The sequence below is a fragment of the Manis javanica genome, chromosome 9 (genome assembly GCF_040802235.1).
Source record: "Manis javanica isolate MJ-LG chromosome 9, MJ_LKY, whole genome shotgun sequence".
NCBI lineage: Eukaryota > Metazoa > Chordata > Mammalia > Pholidota > Manidae > Manis > Manis javanica.
In genome coordinates this window covers 720059-738959 of record NC_133164.1, presented here as the reverse complement: position 1 = coordinate 738959, position 18901 = coordinate 720059, and the positions used below count along the sequence as shown (strand labels likewise).

Sequence of the window (18901 nt, the reverse complement as noted above, 5' to 3'; positions counted from 1 at the left end):
CTGCCACCAGCTCCCTCCTCTCATGTTTACCAGCCTCATCGAGGCAAACCACCTTGGGCGGAGGCTGGTCTTCAACCCCAAGAGCCTCTCAAGCCCCACAGAACTGGGTGTCCTCCTGCCAAGGCCCTCGTGAGTGACAGTCCTCCAAGGGAGGCCCAGGGAATGCCTGCCCGAGAACCGTCAGGGCCGCCCCACAAAATGCAGGGTCCCAGGTCCTGCCCAGATCAGCAGGTGGGGGGACACACTGCTATCAGGCGATCGTGAGGCACACTGAGCCTAACATAGGCCTTGGTGGGGAAGAACGTGAGGCAGGCGGTCGGAGCAGAGGTGCCCATGCAGAAGCGGGCCCCCTGAGCCCGCCTGGACAGCTGGCCTGCCCAGTGCCTGGACCACCTGGGAGCTGCAGGTGGCACCTGCTCTGCTGAGCACGCCAGCACCCTTTGGTGCAGGGTCCACAGCTATGATGGGGATGAGTCCAAGCCGCTGGGTTCTGCAAATAGTTTTATTGGGACACACCCGTGCCTCTATACATCATCCACGGTGGCCTGAAACCGCAGTGCTAAGTAGGTGGGGCAGAGACATCTGGCCAAGGAGACACCTGACCAGCGGAGCCTAAAGTGCTCACCTAACGTGCTCGGCTGCCCGTCAGGCGGCCATTGTCAGGGCGCTCACAGAGCGATGGGGCCAGGCGTCTGCCTCCTGCTCTTGGCCAAGGCACTCAACCCCCGTGGGGGGAGCCTGCCTGGATGCTCGCCACAGGGATGGTGCCAGTGTGCCTACACCGAGGTGCCTGGGAGGACGCTGCGTCGCCGTGGGCAGTAAAGCTGATCCGCAGGCATCCAGTGGCCCTCCAGCTCAGCACTGCAAGCTGCAAAGGCCTGGGGCAGTTCTGCTGCTGAAACTCCCGAGGCCTCCACAGGCCCAAGCCCAGCAAGTCTCGTTTCTCTCTGGAAACAGAAGCTGGCTGGACTCTGCTTCCAGGGAAGTAAAGGCGGGAGGCAGGGGGGCCCGAAGGGGCCAGACCAGGAGCCCAGTCGGTCAGCCGAGGAGCTCAGGGGCCGCATCCCCATGCCCAATGCTCTGGGGGGTTTCTGGGCTGGGAGAGCAGCCCCAGCACCCGTGCGCACCTGCCGTGTGGTGCACATCTCCCTCCACAGCCTGGCCACCGCAGGGTGAGCTGCTTTGCCTCAGAAAGGAGGTGACCGCCCCTTCCTGGGCCCTGTTGTGAGGAGATGCAGACCCTGGCTGTGGGATCTCCTGGGACGAGGGCCGAGCAGGTGAGCCTCTTGCCTCCTGTGGGGATGGTCTGCGTTGACTGGGCGAACCCGCCAGAGAGTCCGTGCAGTGGCCATGGGGTGGGCGCTGGGCCACACAGCCACCTGCAGCCCTAGCCCTTGGCCCTCCCCCTCCCCCAGGGGGCCTGGCCTGGCCTTCGCATAAAGGAGCAGTGGGCTCCGGCCTCTCGGTCCGCCTCCTGCCCCTGCCCAGCCCCAGCGCGTATCTGAAGGGAAGCCGCCATCGGGAGCTGGTCCCATGCCCGCAGGCACCTCCATGGTGTGGCTGTGGGGCTGTGAGTACAGCTGCAGCTCCTCCCGACTGGGCCACCTCATCCTGTGCCAGCCTAACGGGAGCCTGGCAGAGCATTCGCAGTGGCGGGGGGTGTCTTCCCAGTAGTGAATGTAGGAACCTGTATACAGGGGTGACATGGCACAGAAGGGCCACAGACACACCCTGCATCCTGGGACCCCTGAATTTGGGGCTGGAGGAACAGGTGACGCGGTGAGCACAGGCACAAGCACCCTCTGATGGAGGTGCTCTGTGGGGCCGGATCACTTCTGGAGAGGGCCCTGCAGGAGGAGCTGGAGGACAGCTGCAGACAGGAAGGGCAGAACGCGGGCAGGAAGCTCTGGGTTCAGACTCCACGTGTGCCACTGCCCTTGGGCCAGGCTTCACCCCTCCCCGAACCTCAGCCATCAGAAGAAAAGATGCAGAAAATGATCCTTAGCTTTTATCCTAGCTGTAAGGATGAAATGAGAGCAGACATGTCTGAAAACTACAAGATGACGTTTTTATTCTCAGAACAAAACTCCCTATGCTCACAGCAGGTCCCACTGGACGTGGTTACTGACGAGGACAAGGCGTGGCCAGGACCTCCCGAGAGCCGCACAGGACGGAGAGACCATGCCCTAGTGTGGTCACTGCCCCTGACCGCCCCCAGCAGCCCCGGCTCCAATCAGGAGGCTGTGATAAGCAGGAGGACAGCCAGCCACCCTCTAGCCAGGGTCAGTGAACCTTGCCCTGGAGGCCTGTCACTGTGGGGACAGAGACACTGTCCTTCGCACACCATGGCAGGTCTGCTGTGCCTCGTCCTGCTCAGCACCTCCTTGGCAGGCCTCCTGCTGCCGGGGGGCAGTGGTAAGTACCCCTCGCCCTACATTCGAGGTGACCCCTGCAAGGGGGAGGGAGAAGGGTGGTGAGCAGATGCCCTCAGCCCTCTGCAGTGTGGATAGTGGCTCCATCTCCTGTCAAATGCTGGCGTGAGACCATTGGGCTTGGTGGTCTCAGCTAAGGGTACTTTAGGGGCAGGTGTGCCTCTCTGTGGGTGGGGAGTCAGGCGGTGGATCAGCAGTCACAGAGAGACAGAAACATGGCCAGAGAATGAAGGAGAGAGCCAGGCAGAGGGACAGAGACAGAGAGGAACAGAGAGACAGAATCAGAGACAGAGGGGGAAGCGGGAGCTAGGAGGCAGGCAGAGACAGAAAGTTCCCCTCCACTGCTAAGACAGCCGGGTCGGGGAAAGGGGGTCACAGGCAGAAAGGAGCTTCCACGTGGGGGGAGGGTGAAGAGAAGCCAGTACCACCAGTCTTGGGCTGGCTAAGCCAGGGGAAGGGGCTGCCCAGTTTGAGGCTGGATGAGGGAGGCGCTCTGGGCCTTCCAGGACCCCCAGGCCTGTCCAAAGAGAACAGCCTAGAAAGGGGAGAGGCTGAGCAAGGGCAGAGGGGGAAGTAGAGGTGGTGGTGGTGGCCCAGGTGGGGGGTGTCTAGGGGGCCTGGGGTGGGGGCCTGGAGCTGACTGCATGTGTCTTAGATCAGGGAAGGACGGGCACACTGAAGAGCGGGCAGAGGGGACCCGGGCGTGTGGGAGGCGAGTAGGTGGTAGAAAGTGAAAAAGAGCAAGAGGAACACAGAACAAGGAGAGACCCGTGTGGGGGAAGAAGGATGGAGGGGAAACCTGTGCACAGGTTGTCATTTCAAAGCCAAGGGCTTGGCAGTGGAGCAGACAGAGAAATGCAGAGGGACACAAATATGTCTGAGTCTGGCATTGCTGGGATATTGATGTCACTAAGAGAAATGGGGGATTGGAAAGGAAAAGTAATTCAAGGTAGGAATGAAGCTGACCTACGGTGTACCCCACTGAGCACCAGGACTTGGATACAGTCTGTAAAACAGCTCTTAAGAAGTGGGCATTGTAATTTCCACTCGCCAACATTAAGCAGGAGGTGACCAAGATGTATTTAAGAGTCAAGACTGCTTGATTCTGTAGTCCTGTTTGGGGGTTCCCAGGTACGCTCACGCATCTATCACGGTGCGAGAGCTGCAGCCACAGAGCTCAGGCTGAAGGCTGGGGCTAGAAATACCGACCTGGAGAGTCTTTTTATTATGAAGAGACTAAGTTCTTCAGTGGAAGAAAGGCAGACGCATGCAAAGGCCGGGAAAAGATTCTGAGGGCCTCCCCATCCTAGTGCAGAGAAGACGTGGGTGAGTGAGAGAAGCCGCAGAGGGCTGGGACTGCAGGGGACACTGCAGTACACACACTGCAGGGGACCCAGTCTCTGCTCCGAGACATTTTAATTGGCAGGTCCTGGATCTTTGTGAGTCATAAAATCAACGCAGTGGGTTTTTAAAAAATGAAATAGAGCAAAATCAAGTAGAAAACTTTTTGATATGTACTATTTTGTAGGAAAGAGTAGTAAGTCCTATTTCTTGGAACTTTGGTTTCGTGTGTATTTGTGTCCCGGGACAAGAGAGGAATCGTACTTTCCACTGTAGATCACGATCCAAACAGTATCACAACTCCCCACTCCACTCAGTTCAGGGTGGGGCTGGGGTGCCGCCAAAGCGCAGAGTGGAGCAGGTGGCAGTGGCCGGGGGCGCTGAGAAGGGGGCGCGCAGGGAAGAGGGCTGGGCGGCCGCGGGGTTGTGCGGGCAGGCTGGCGCGTTGGCGGGAGGGGCGTCGGGGTGCGGAGCAGGCGACTCCCGCTAACGGGAGGGGTCGGGAGGGACGCGGCACTGCCTTCGGGCGGTCCTGCTGCGCGGGCAGAGCCCAGCCCCTCGCGGTGCCACGCCGCGGGGTCTTCCAGCTCGGTGTCCTCTCTGTCCCCAGTGTTCACTGACCGCGCACGTGCCCACGCGCTCCTGGAGAGGGTCCGGAGGGCGAACTCGTTCCTAGAGGAGATGAAGAAAGGGAACCTCGAACGGGAGTGCATGGAGGAGACCTGCTCCTTCGAGGAGGCCCGAGAAGTCTTCGAGGACGTGGCCAGGACGGTAAGGTCCCGGGGAGGCGGGGGACGGGCGGCAGGCGGCGCGCCCTTGGGCAGGACGGGGCGCGGGGCGCAGGCCCGGGGTCGCTGCTACCTGTTCGCGGGGCGGAAAACAGGGAGTGAGTGGCCGGAAGTCAGGAGGGCTGCGAGAACTTCCGGAGGGCTGTTAAATCGGTTCTAGAGCATAAGATGTTTACTCAAAAAAATTACTCGCGGCCTTGGCCAGCGCCGCCCTGGTTGGCCGCGCACAGAGACCCGAACCCCCGGGATCTGCACTCAAATCCACGGCTGCCACCGTATCCGCCGTCCATCACGTGAGGAGACGCCCGCTAAACTCAGCACCGCGCCTGCGCAGTCACCGCAACACCGGCGGCCTCCCGCAGGATTTGCACGCCCTTTGCCCCGGAAGAGGCGGGGTCTCGGGCTCTGCCCTGGAAGTCGCCGTCAGCGGCACCCACTTGGGTCAGGCCGCTGGGGAAGGCCGCGCAGTGCTAGCAAGGTGGGTGTAGATGGCGCGAGCCAGAGCCAGGGAAGACGGGCAGAGGAGCCCGAGAGCCGAGCGGCCCGGCGGGAGTGTGGCCACGCTGTGGCCGCCCCAGCCCGCCAACACCGAGCCCTCCAGCACCCCGTGGACAGTCCTCGCTGGGCAGCCCGGACACCATCTGACCGAGCGGCCTTGGGCGGCAGGGGCAGCCCCGCCAGAGAGCTGCTGCAGGAGCCCCTGCTCTGGGCCCTTCTACGACAGGAGCTCTGAATCAGAAAACTTACCCATATCCTAGCAGACTGCCTCAGGGACGTCATGGAAGCCCCGGAGAATCCTGGAAGAAAGACACGCGAAATCAGACTGGCGCCTTGCCTGCGTGTGTCACTGCATTCTCACTTTGGCCTCAAAGACAGGGAAACGTGGCACCGTTGGAGATGTTGGAGGGCCTTTGGAAGCACGTATTTATCCACACTAAGATCACCGCATGCAAAGGAAGTTTCTCGAATGAGTTGGGATTTAACTCATTTTAATTTGAGTTTAAATTCTGATGGGTATCTCCCTGAGGGGAGCTGTGGCCAAGCTTTTTGTCACCTACCACAAGCTGGATGTGAGTTTACATAAGAACTGCCCTAGAACTGGTCCCTAAGATGCTGGTAATTTGTGGCGCTGACTAGGTTTGTGAAACTGGGGGCCAGTTCCAGATGACGTGAGTGGATGTCACCACTTGTGGGTTCTACACGGCCTGTGCAGACAACTTGGGGAGCCAACTTACAGGCCGTCACCGGAGCACACGGCCATCCAGAGGGCCCAAAGGCCAAGCCCCTGAGGCTGACCTCCCCCGCCCTCCCAGCGAGTCAGCATGGTAGAAGAGCTTCAGAAAGTCGTGGGAGTGAAGCTGCCTGCAAGGAACCTTCTCAGAACTGAAGAAACTAAAAAAATTCCTGGTAATATCGATGCAGCAAAAGCTGTTGAATGTCTTCCACCTGAGACAAGAGCCAGACTCCGTGATAAGCTGGCAGGGGGTTCCTGCAAGTGACTTGCCGCAGTCCCACATTCATCACCAGGGATGAGCCTTTTAGCCAAATAGGCCACCCTGGGTGTCACTGTTTGTCATGAAGAAGGGAGTGTGCAGTGCCTACACTGAGTTGAATAGTCCCACATGGCAGCAAGCAGCTTTTAAGGAGTAGGCCAAAGCTGATGATGATGCCGTGGAATACAGGCTGCCCCCCGCAGCTGGCCATGGGCATTTCTCAGACTCCATTAACATCAAGGAACTATTTCTGTTTCTTGCCTAGAAACCTGAAGATAAGGAGAATGTAGGAACCACTAATACACTGGGAAACACCACAATTGGCGCTTCAGTCTAGAAAATAACTAAATCGTGTGGTTCAGACATCTTTGCATTTCTGAGAAAGGTGAAGGTCTGCAAGGGGTTCTTGTATGCTGCTGTTTGATGGCCACTGTTCGCTTCAGCCACCGGAACAGAGAGCCGCACTTAAGAGTTCATTTTTACTTCTTATACCAAATAATTTGTCTCTAAAAAGTCATTCACAGTTTTAAGAACTATTTTCATTTTTAAATGTTTCTTTAATTTGCATACACATGTGTAGTTGCTTTAAATAATAAAAGTAATTGTAATGCCAGTCCAAGCTCACATAGTACCTTTTTCCTCAGCATCATTCCCCAAACACTGTTCCTGACCTATAATAGCTACTCACTTATAATTTTAAAGAGCTAAAATGTATTTTATCATGGGGATCGTTTACCTTTCTCATGTTTGGGTCATCTAAGTGATTTTTAATATTACTATTTTGAGAATACACATAAGTATATTTCTTCTGGGTTGTCTTCTAAGACTAGTTCCAGAGAAGGATCACTGGATCAAAAGTCACCAGCAAAGTCTGGCTCCACGTAACATGGAGAAAGCACACTCCATCCTGTCCCACTGAATGCAGCTACAAAACCAGATTAAAATGCAGGGAGCAGCTATTTGAGGTTCCTGAAAAAACTAAATAGTAATATTGAAGTAGACTAGAATTGGAAATGCATAGAACTGGCTATGAGTTTACAACATTTTTTCCCTCCAGTTCAGACACTACTTGTCCTGAATCTAATTAATATGTATAGGATTCTCAACAACAGCAGAATAAACTTTCTTTCTAAGCACTCATGGAACATTGTGCAAGATAGACCATATCCTGTGTCATTAATACACCAACAAATCAAAAAGATTGACATCATGTAAAATATGTTATCTAACCATAATGGAATTTATCAAAAATAAATGGAAAGTTTCCAAGTATGTGGAAATTGAACAGCACACTTCTAAATAATCCATGGGGCAAAGAGGACATCTTAAGAGAAATTAGAAAATATTTTCAACTCAGTAAAAATGAATATATAACATGAAATCTGCGGGATGCAGCCAAAGTAGTGCTTGAGGGACATTTATAGCATTAAATGTTTGTACTGGAAAAGAAAAGTCTCAAATCAATAAGCTTCCATCTCAAGACACTCAAAAAAAAAACTGAAATCAATGAAATTAAAGGCAGAAAAATAATAGAGAAAATCAATAAAACCCAATAAACTTACGGCAACACTGGCAAAAAAAAGCAAAACGAAACAAATTACCTGTATCAGACATGAAAGGAGAGACGTCACCACAGACCCTGCAGGCATTAAAAGAACACTAGGAACAACTCTACACACATATTTGGATGAAATCTGGATGATTTGGATCAAATGGAACAATTATTCAAAACTACAAACTACCAAAATACATACAATATGAAAGAAATCTTCAGATTCAGTTACTTTGTCTCAGAAAACCTGAAAAAGAACTGTCCAGGTCCAGAGGGTTTCACTGGTCAATTTCACCAAACATTAAAGGAAGAAATCATACCCATTCTAGATAATTTCTAGAAAAGAAGAGGAACCACTTCCCAATTGTTCCTAGGCCGGCATCACCCAGATGCCAAAACCATTAAAGACAGTTAAAAAGGGAGGGAGGAAACTACATTATAACATCTCTCTGGAACCTCTCACTCAAATCCGCAACAAAATGTTTGCAAACTTAACACAAATATAAAAAACAAAATACACAGTGACCAAGGGATTTATCTAGGGCCCACAAGGCTGGCTCTGTATTTGAAAATCAGTGATGTAATCTACCATATTAACAGTTGAAGAGGAGAATCCACATAATCTTATCAGCTGATGCAGAAAAAGCAATACCCACCCATGATAAGGTACCTGTCAGCACACCAGGAATAAAAGGGAACTTTTACCCGGTAAAGAGCATACAAGGAGCGCACAATTGGCATCATGCTTAATGGTGGGAATGCAGTGTTTCCCCAGGACTGGGAACAAGGCAGGGTGTCCATTCCCAATGCTCCAAATTCAGTACTGTACTCAAAGTCCTGGCCATAAGGAAGGCCTAACAGTAAGTCAAGAAAAATGAATAAAATTGTCCCTATTTGCAGATGGCACAGTCATCTACATAGAAAATTCCATAGAATCTGAAAAAACACTCCTAAAAACTTAAAAGAGTCTATCAAGGCCACAGAATGCAAGGTCAGCACACAAGTATACTTCAGTGTAGTAACGATGTACAGTTAGAAACCAAAAATATTTTAAATACCATTTACTGTTGCTCCAAAGAAAATTAAATATTTTTCTGTAAATCTGATAAAACATGCATAGGATCGGTATGCTGAAATCTAAAAAATGCTAATGAAAGAAATTAAAGAAGACCTAAATAAATAGACATTCAGTATTCATGAATTGGAAGACTTAACATGTTAAAATGTTGATTCTCTCCAATTCTATCTATAGATTTAATGCAACGCCAGTAAAAATTCCATCAGAGAGAGACAGGTTGTAATTCCAACACTGGAAATATGGAAAAACAAAAGAATTAAAATAGTTAAAACAATTTTGAGAACACTGGAGGCATCACACTACCTGACTTAAAGACTTACTATAAAGCTACATCAATCATATAGGTATTAATATCTGGTGCTGATAAACAGACACATAGATCAATGGAACAGAATAGAAAGTCCATCAATAGACTCACTGAATTATGGCCAGTTGATTTTTGACACATGTACTTAAACAATTTAATGGAGAAAGGATTATCTTTTTCAACAAATTGGAACATTATATAACTATATGCAAAATAGGTCAAGTTTGACCTAAATCTCACAAATACACAAAAGTTTACTCAAGTGGATCATAGAGATCTAAAGGTAAAGCATAAATCTTACAAGAAAAAATTTTCATGACATGGAGTTAGGAAAAAATTTTTAGACATGACACCAAAAGCACAATTCATTTTAAAGAAAGGATAAATTTGGTTTATTCAAAATTTAAAACTTTTCTTTGCAAAATATTAAGAGAATAAAAGTACAAGCTGTCGACAAAATATTTGTAAATCACATATCTGACAAAGGATTTGTATTCAGAATATATAAATAACTCCTACAACCAGCAGAAGAAAATAACTCAATTAAACATAATGAACAATGAATCGAACAGATACTTCACCAAAGACAATACATGGGTAGCACATGAGAAGCTATTCAACAGTATTAGCCACAATAGAGAGAAATGCAAATTAAAACCACAATGAGATGCCACCTCAGACCCACAGAACTAAAAACACCGGCAAAAAACAAGTGCTGGTGAAGATGTAGAGTGGGTGGGCCTGCCCCGCCCGCCCCCCGCTGCCTGTGCGAAAGCAGATCTGAGCGTCAGGGCAACAGCTTCCCAGAAGGTTACAGGAAGTTGCCATGTGACTCGGCAGGCCCATTCACCTTAGAGAAATGAGACCTTGTTCATACACAAACCTGTGCATAAATCGTCATAGCAACGCTACTTGTAATTGCCAAAAGCAAAATAATACAAATGTTCTTGGGTGGATGGATAAATAAACTGTTGTACAGCCACGGAGCGGAGTTCTACCAGCAATAAAAACAAACTATTGATAATACACAATAATGTGAACGAATTTCTAAGGCATTGTGCTGAATGAAAGAAGCTAATTTCACAGGATTATATAGTGTGTGATTCCCTTTATATGGCTTCTCAAGAAGTCCTTCTACAGGGATGAAGAGTAGATTGGTGGTGCTAGACACCAAGGGTGGGGTGCCAGGGGCTGGCAAGCTGGGGAGCGTAACATGGAGAGTTTGGTTTGGAGGTGTGTGTGGCAGTGTTGTGTGTCTTGATTGTGGTGGTGGTTAAACAATTCCATACATGCGTTGGATTTCATAGATTTTTAGGTTTCACCAAAATTGAGTCCACTTTACTGTGTGGGAATTTTTTAAATAAAATTTTAAAGAGACAGTATATTCTTTTCTTAGGGTTCCTATAACAAAGTGCCGCAACTGGGTGCCTTATAACAACAGAATATATTCCCTCACAGTTGTGGAGACCACAAGTCCAAAATCAAGGTGTCACCAAGGTGCGTTCGTTCCAGAAGCTCTGAGGGCGAACGTGTTCCAGGCCTCTCTGCCAGCTTCTGGGGGCGCCGGCAGTCCTTGGCATTCCTAGGCCTGTAGAAGCATCACCCCAGCCTCTGTCTTCACCTGGTCCCCTCTGTGTGGCTCTGCGCGTCCTTTCCTGTTTTTTATAAGGACACTACTATTGAATTTAGGGTCCACCCTAATCCAATCTGCTCTCCTCTGGATCCATACCTTAATTACATCTACAAAGACCCAATTTCCAGTGAACGTCACTTTCTGACGTTGCATCTGACTTTGGAGGTTGACGGGACACTATTCAACCTACCACGGAGAGTGAAAAACAATTTTTTAAGACTATGAACATTGTTTAGTGTAATACAGGCTCTTGATGCCCTATTTTAAGCTAATTGCCAGTTATCATTTTTATAATCAACATAATGATTACTCACAAAGTAACTGATCCTTCACTGAATGTTTGACTTGAGTATCTTAACTAAAAACCATTCACTGATCAGCTTGGGGGTGGCCAGCAGAGCACGCTATTTTTGGTACAGTCCATTTCTTGGTGATTAGCTTGAAAACCAACTTTCCATTTTCAACACAGATAGTGCATTTACGATGACAAGGCCTCATCTCTACAGGGGCAGGAGACCTGAAGAACTTTAGACTGAGTAGCTCCAGAGCAATTTGCATCAGAAAATGACTTCTGTTTGGGAAAATATCATCTTCAGGTTTTCAGTGTAAAATGTCTGTGTTTCCCCTAAAGTATTTTAAAATCTTTTTTTTCCTTTTAGAATGAATTCTGGAATAAATACAAAGGTGAGATGTTTTCTATTTAAATCTTAAGTGAGAGGGGTTCATTAGAATATTTATATTGGGAGAGTTTGTACTTGAATTTTGAAATACTTTCTGAATTTCTTCCTAAATTTCCTGTTTAAATATGACTTCTTGAAGACTTTTCCCCTGTTTCCATAACAGTTATTTTTAAATTCTTATTCATAGTAACTTTATATTAATTGTACTCTGTTACTTACTTAAACATAGATTTAAATCAGTTCATTCTCATTCAAGGATACCAAATTCCATGATCATTTTTTAAATCCATGTATATTAGGTAGAAACAAAAAAATAGAGTCTGAAAGATTAGGTCCTCTAGTAAGGTAGCTACCCTGATTTAATGTTTAGAGCATCTGAAATGGTTTAACCATGATGAATGCTTTTGATCCTGGTAACCGTGTTCAAATTTCTCAGAATGACAAGGGGACCTATCTCTGCACAAAGGCACCAAGAAATGCTAAGTCCCGTGTTAGCGCTGGGTAATAGTCTTTGCTTCTCATTTTACCCCCAGGCCATGAAGAGAGAGGAACCCTCGCACCCCTCCTGTCAGTACCCAGGCCAGAAACAAGGACCAGGCTACACCCAGGGCCTGTCCTTCCGCTGGTCCCACATGGCCACCAGCCCAGAGCTCCTCACCCTGATGTAAAAACACTGACAAACATCGGAAAGCTCATCAGCGATCCAGTTAGATAAGGGTGTCACGTACACAGCCGCATGAAGTGGGGAGAAAATGAAGTCCAGATAGGAAGTTGTTTACAGGCAAACAGGAGGAATTCCAGGTTCATTCACGTTTCCTGGCAAGTGCCAGTACCAACGCAGCACAGTCATTTCCCTGACGATGGGAACTGCCCGCCAGCCTCAGTTTCCAAACCCTTTCTTTGCAGATGGTGACCAGTGTGAAAGCAATCCTTGCCAGAATCTGGGCGGATGTAAAGACGGCCTTGGGGAGTACACGTGCTCCTGCCTGGAAGGGTTTGAGGGCAAAAACTGTGAAATACGTGAGTGCCTCCTGTTGGTGCACCTGCAGGTCAGAGTGGGCCTGAAGAGGAAAGGTGGGCCAGAGGGAAGAAGCCAGACACGTAATGAGACGGTCCTGGGCGCCCCTGGTGGCGAGTCTGGGCCGCGTTACGCGGCTACACGGGAGCAGTAGGTGAGAAGGAAGAGCCCCAGGTGTGTCCTGCAATCCGCTGGGCTTGCGAGTCAAGGACAGACACACAGCCACGTCTCTGCTCCTCTGAGAGAGGCGCGTGGAACGTTCATGGAGCAGGTGCCCCCTTAGCACAAAGTGAGGCCTGACTCCTCCTTGACTCACGTTCCTTGCGGCCCTGGGCAGTGGGTCTAAGTCCCCACCTTCACTTTGTTTGCTACTGAAAACATCAATTATGAATGTTCAGATGGCCAGTTATTAACATTTGAGATACTTAATGAATTCTACCAAAGTCATTAAGAGTCTTCCTAATATGGTGATTAATTTTTAATAAAAATTAGGTTAGTATTAGACCAGTTTTCCCTAAGGAGAAAGATTACCATTTCTTTTAAATTGCTTAATTTGTAATCTTTAGAACATGCTTTTAGACTGGATTACTTGGGAATTCTCCCCAGCTGGAAAACTGTGCCTCATTCCCCCCACAGTCCAGAGCTGCTTCTCCTACACACTGTTTGGCTGACCCCAGGGCCTTGGGGAATGTTTTCCAAAGTTCCGTCAATGCTGATCTTTGCTCTCTAATTACTGTTTCATCAAAACCCAAATGGCAGAATGCAAGTTGGCATTACTGATGAGAGTTAAGAGTTTGACATTCTGCACGTCCTGGAAGCATGGGGCAGTCCTGGCTTGGGGAGGGCTGCTGACTGGAGGGTCGCTCAGCCGCAGTGAGGTCCCGGAACCTGGCACTGGCCGAAGGGCTCTGGCTCTAGCTATCCTGGGGGTGGGGCGCAACCTCCACCACTTCACAAGATGGGAAACTGGAGCCTCTGGGGCTGAAATAACATGATGGAAGGGCCAGCCTGGAGCATGGGTCAGCCGGAGCCCAGGATGTGTGCTGCCCACCCGTCCATCCTGCCACGCTGGAGCCCTGACCCCAGTCTCCTGCCAGCCCAGGCCCATTGCTCTCATGGGAGTCCTCCCACCTCCGTGGGCACCAAGTGCCAGGCCCAGCTCTGCCAGGCCCTGGCCCCTGAGCCTGCCGGCCGGCCCACAGCTCATCTGCACTGTCTGTGCCTCCATGCGGAGAGCAGTGCACCTTCCTGGGCTGAACTTGAACCCAGGCTCCAGCGCCCTCCTTAAGGGCCCTCTGGGAGTCTGCACCCAGGCTCTGCAGTCACATACCACCCCTGCTCGACACCTGGTGACCCCACACACAGAGGCACAGTACCCTCGTCAGCCCAGCCTGCTCTCGGCTGCCCGGCCTCTCTGTGTGGGACCAGCTGATGTGTGTTGGCACCTTGCTCAGCCTGTTGCACTAGCCAGGTGGTCACCCCGCCTCCCCACCACTGCAGCCTCAGTTTCCCCAGCCTGTTCTGAGGGCCAACATGCCTCTCCTACAGCCACTCAGAAACTCTGCAGCCTGGACAATGGGGACTGTGACCAGTTCTGCAGCGAGGAGCAGAACTCTGTGGTGTGTTCCTGTGCCAGCGGCTACATCCTGGGTGACAATGGCAAGTCCTGCGTGTCCACAGGTAGGAGGAGTGTGGACCACTCACAGGGCTCCCTGAGCCACGGCACATGTGCCCACTAGCAGGCTGGGAGCACCCTGTGGCAGCGAGGTTTGGAAGCAGAGCCACTGCTTCCATGAGCCATTGGAAAATGGGGCCAATGGTGGTGCCTGAGCCCTTGGGGACCATGACTGTGGGGTAAACTACTTCCTAGTGCAAAAAGTCCCATTGTGCATCATGGAAGCGCTAGTTCAGAATTTCAGGGGTTACAGATATTAACAGAGTAGCACTGCAGGGCAAAGAGCTCTGGGTCCCCCACTCTCCAAGAGCTGCGCCTTCCCCCGATCTTACACAAGGCAGCCGAGAGAAGCACTGAGACCCCCTTTCCGATGGGCTGTGCTCCCCCCTCTCATCTCTGGCCTCCGCGCCCCTTCTCTGCCCTGCTTCACCCCTCTCGGCTGTGGTGCCCCAGCTGGTGACTGTGGAGGGGAGCTTCCCGGTGTGGACCGCCCCCCCGGGGCTGGCACTCCTTGGGCAGCTCTCGTTTTTAGCCCTCCTCACGCAGTCTGACCTGCACGTTTGCGCCCTCTGCCTCGAAGCCCTTTCCTTTTTCGGCTCTTCATTAGGAGGTGGTACAAACCGTGCTCAGTGTTACCATGAGCAACACACCTCATGGCTCCAGTTGGCATCTTGCTGTCTGCCGCCCAGCTGCCCTCGTCCAGCCACAAGCCGCCCCAGTTTTAGGGTGCATCTCTCCATAGGTTGCTTCAGCACACAGGCCAGCCAGAGGGCGGCATCCACAGTGCTGCCCTTTGGGTAAATGACCGAGGGGTGCACCGTGGTGCAGCGCACATCGCTGTTCTGTGGCCTTGGCACCCCCACTGTTACCCAGCGCCGATGAAGTCACAGAGCTCCCCTCCACCAGAGTTCCTCCCCCTTCCCTGCCCCATCACCGGGCCTCTGCTGGGCTTTGCTGAGGAGCTCCTTGTTCCCTTCAGAGCCCTTCCCCTGTGGGAAACTCACTGTGGGGCGCAGGAGGAGATGGGCCCGGGCCGCCTCTGGCCTCGAGGAGCCCTCTGGAGCTGGCCTTCTGGAGCAGTACGACCCCGGAGACCTGGCTCCCACGGAGAGCGCCCTCCATCTGCTGGACCCCAACAGGACAGCGGGGGAAAGCCCTGAGGATGACGGGAGCAGCCTGGTCCGCATCGTGGGTGGGCGGGACTGCAAGGACGGCGAGTGTCCCTGGCAGGTAAGGCTGAGCTGGCCTGTGCCTGCTGCAGGGGCCCTGCCCGCCCTGCCCTGCGTGTCCAGGAGTCCCCGCCTGGCAATGACAGAGGGAGGCTGAGCCCTTCAAATAATGGGTGTCCGGAGCCATTCGGAAGCAGAGCCGTTTGTTGGGCGCCGCGGGCAGGGGCTGCTGCCCTGGGGACAGGAGCCTCCGTGCACCTCCTTCACGGGGCAGGAAGATTCACTCACCCTCTGTCTCTAATCTGGAAATGCCAGTGAGGAGGAGCTACCTAGAGAAAAGTACATCCATTTGTTGTCAGAGCTGAGAAATCGCTAGTTGTCAGTAAGGTTGCCAGATTGAGCAAATAAAATCACAGGACTTCCACTTTAATTTGGATTTCAGTAAAACAATTAAACTATGAAGAATTTTTAATGTAAGTATGTCCAAATATTGCCTGGGACATACTTATACTAAAAGTCGTTTGCTATTTACTTCATTCGAGTGTAACTGGGGTCCTCTGTTTTATCTGGCAGCCCTAACTTGGGCTTGAAGTTCTTAGTGTCCAAAGCCAAAACAGCTTCTCCTACAAGCAGAAAATCCAAGAGCCACTGATGACCTTTAGGCATTCCCTCAGCTTGCCCTCACCTCCCGGCTGCACAACAGGTGCGCGTTGGCCTAAATTCCCAAGCACCCAAGGGAAGGCTTCAGCATGCAGCCATCACTCGTGGGTCCCTGGCCATGGAGAACGTACCGCATGCCAGGCACTGAAGGGGGTGTTGTGTGGGCGACATAGATGTGCCCACTGCTGCCCTGACGTATGGCCCATGAATGATGGGGTGGAGGTAAGCCCGCCCACGTCACTGCCACTCAGGCTGGCCAGGACAGTGGTGCCCCAGGAGCCCCGCGCAGGCCCCTGGGATCAGCAGAGGTGGCAGTGTGGAGCCCCAGAGGGCTCTGGTGGGGCCACAGGCAGGGGCCCAGGTCGCGGCTGCTGAGACCCGGAGTCCTGGCTCTCCCGGCTGCTTGGTCTCCGTCTTTAAGAAGGACAGCTGCTGTCTTGAGTCCTGGAAAGACGGCTCTCCCTCACGCAGCACCCAGGAATCGTCAGTTCTTAGGCTGTGCAAGAAAAGGTGAAAGGATCACCACTTGGCGCCATCAGGAGGGCCTCCAAGAATTCTCTTAGAACCTGATGTTGGTGATTGTTTCGTTGACCGACACACAGCCCCAGCCAGCACTGCTGCTTCAGGGACGTGGAGTTCCCTAGAGAAAGGAAAACCAGAGATGCTCTGTCTCCAGATCTGCAAGCCCAGTTCTTAAAAGAAAACAAGAGCATTGTCTGTGGCGCCTCTCACCTGCCCATCGGTCTCATTCCCAGGTGGACTATCCTCACTCCTAAATGTGCCAGGAGAGAATCACAGGAGTCCCCACATGGATTCCAGGGAAATCGACCTTGAATGGTGGCCTGCCATGGGCCATGGGAGATGGGTTTGAATAGTCGAACTATTCTAGAGACCAGAAGTCACACCAGTTTAGGCAAGAGTTTTCTCCAAAGACCGGCACCTGCTTGGTCGGGGGTATAATTCAGAGCCACATGGACAACAAAGGGTTTTGCCACAGTGGGAGGTGTTCTTCTCTGTGTGACACTTCAGAGAGTGTGTGACAGCCTAGGAAGAAATACGAGGCTGAGCCCTGTAGAAGTGCATCAGCGTCCCGGGGAGGAGGATGTACAGAGTGGCAGAGCTGCCCCAAGGAGCTGCGGTGTGGCGCTTAGCAGGCCCGCAGAGGTCTGTTGAGTGAATGAATGAGCCCACCAGCAGGCCAGCCAAAAAGCAAAGACTGAATGACATAAAAATGCTGCCAAACCCAGATCCTGGAACCAGGGCGGTGGGTGCAGAAGGACCTGGGGGTGCCAGGGGTCAACCATGAGCTAGTTCTTGGGGAACACGCCAAGGTGCCGGCATGGGACAGTCAGGAAGAGGCACAGGATACGCAGTCAGGGTGGTGCACAGTCAGCTAGGCTGGGCAGCAGCCTGTGTGGCCTGGTGGGAACTGGTGTGGGCCTTGTTCCAATCGGGAGACCCACAGCAGGATGGGCAGGGACCGTGCAGGCCAGGGAGGCCCCCATCCAGGTGATGGGTGGGGCCCTGATTCAGGTGGGGCACCCTGACCTGGAAGGGGGGCCTGATCGAGGTCAGGGGGGCCCTGATCCAGGGGACTTGGGGGCCCAAAACCAGGCAGGGGTGGAGAAGATCCTTTCAATAAAAGGATCTTGAATCCCTCTTCTCAGAGACAGACCCAGGCTGGCCTGCCCGGTGCTCTCATTGCAGGCTCTGCTCGTCAATGAGGAAAACGAGGGGTTCTGCGGAGGCACCATCCTGAATGAGTACTACGTGCTCACCGCAGCCCACTGCCTCTACCAAGCCAAGAGATTCAAGGTGAGGGTAGGTAAGTGGCACCCTCACTCCTCAGCTGCCCTTCAGGGCCCACTGTCACTTCCTTATTTTCAGAGACCCCTACAATGGATCACATTTATTGGAGATGCTAGATAGAATTCTGGAATCCCATTGAGGGAATTAGCTGAAAGCCTGTGAAGTGCTGAGCGTATATACAAAAACATGACTGAAGGCTTCCCCTGGGTCGTGGAGGTCAAGGTCATTTTTATTTGCCTCATTACACTCTTCCAGAATTTTTCAAATTTCCTAGTGACTGTATACCATTATTTAATTGGAAAATACTACTTTAAAAAGTAACTTGCTGCCCTGTGAAGGCTGCTGTGTAAAGGCGTGGCCCACACCGAGCCGACACCACCGTGTGACCTCTGTTCCAGGCGACCGGAACACGGAGACGGAGGAGGGCAACGAGGCGGCCCACGAGGTGGAGATGATCGTGAAGCACAACAGGTTCGTCCGGGAGACCTACGACTTCGACATCGCCGTCGTCAGGCTGAAGACGCCCATCGTGTTCCGCATGAATGTGGCCCCGGCCTGCCTGCCCAAGAAGGACTGGGCCGAGTCCATGCTCATGACTCAGAAGACGGGCATCGTGAGCGGCTTTGGGAAGACCCACGAGAAGGGCCGCCCGTCCAGCACCCTCAAGATGCTGGAGGTGCCCTACGTGGACCGGAACACGTGCAAGCTGTCCAGCAGCTTCTCCATCACCCAGAACATGTTCTGCGCCGGCTATGACTCCAAGCCCGAGGATGCCTGCCAGGGGGACAGTGGGGGCCCCCATGTCACCCGGTTCAAGGACACCTACTTCATCACGGGCATTGTCAGCTGGGGCGAAGGCTGTGCAAAGAAGGGGAAGTACGGGGTTTACACCAAGGTCACCAACTTCCTCAAGTGGATTGACCGATCCCTGAAGGCCAGGGCTGGGGCACAGGTCTGAGCAGGGACCCTGGGGTCATCCACCAGAGACCCATGGGCTGCGCTGGGGTCTTGTGTCATCTTCACGCCGGCCTGTCTGCAGGCTGAGCTCTGGAAAAAGTTTCCTATCTGCTGTGGTTAAATCCATGTTGATCCCTCACCCTGATTTTTTTCTTGTTCTATTGAAATTAATCTTCATTTGGAAGCCTCTTGGGGCTGGGAGATTGCTTCAGGAAATGCTACGCCTTACGGGATGGGCGCCTGGTCTCCCTGTGGTAGGGGGGCCACTTCTGTTCCTTGTGTGTTCTTCCTTGCCCCAAATGCTGTCGT

General features: G+C 51.9%; 1 protein-coding gene across 1 annotated transcript; it reads left to right on the top strand.

Moving 5' to 3' along the window:
* The first annotated feature begins 1217 nt into the window (after positions 1–1217).
* F10 (coagulation factor X) lies at positions 1218–18776 on the top strand. The gene is made up of 9 exons (XM_017662874.3): positions 1218–1277; positions 2103–2415; positions 4384–4544; positions 11284–11308; positions 12211–12324; positions 13871–14002; positions 14977–15227; positions 17534–17651; positions 18034–18776. Exons 1-9 carry the CDS (start codon positions 1233–1235, stop codon positions 18591–18593), a joined length of 1719 nt encoding a protein of 572 aa, XP_017518363.3. The 5' UTR covers positions 1218–1232; the 3' UTR covers positions 18594–18776.
* Positions 18777–18901: the final 125 nt, after the last annotated feature.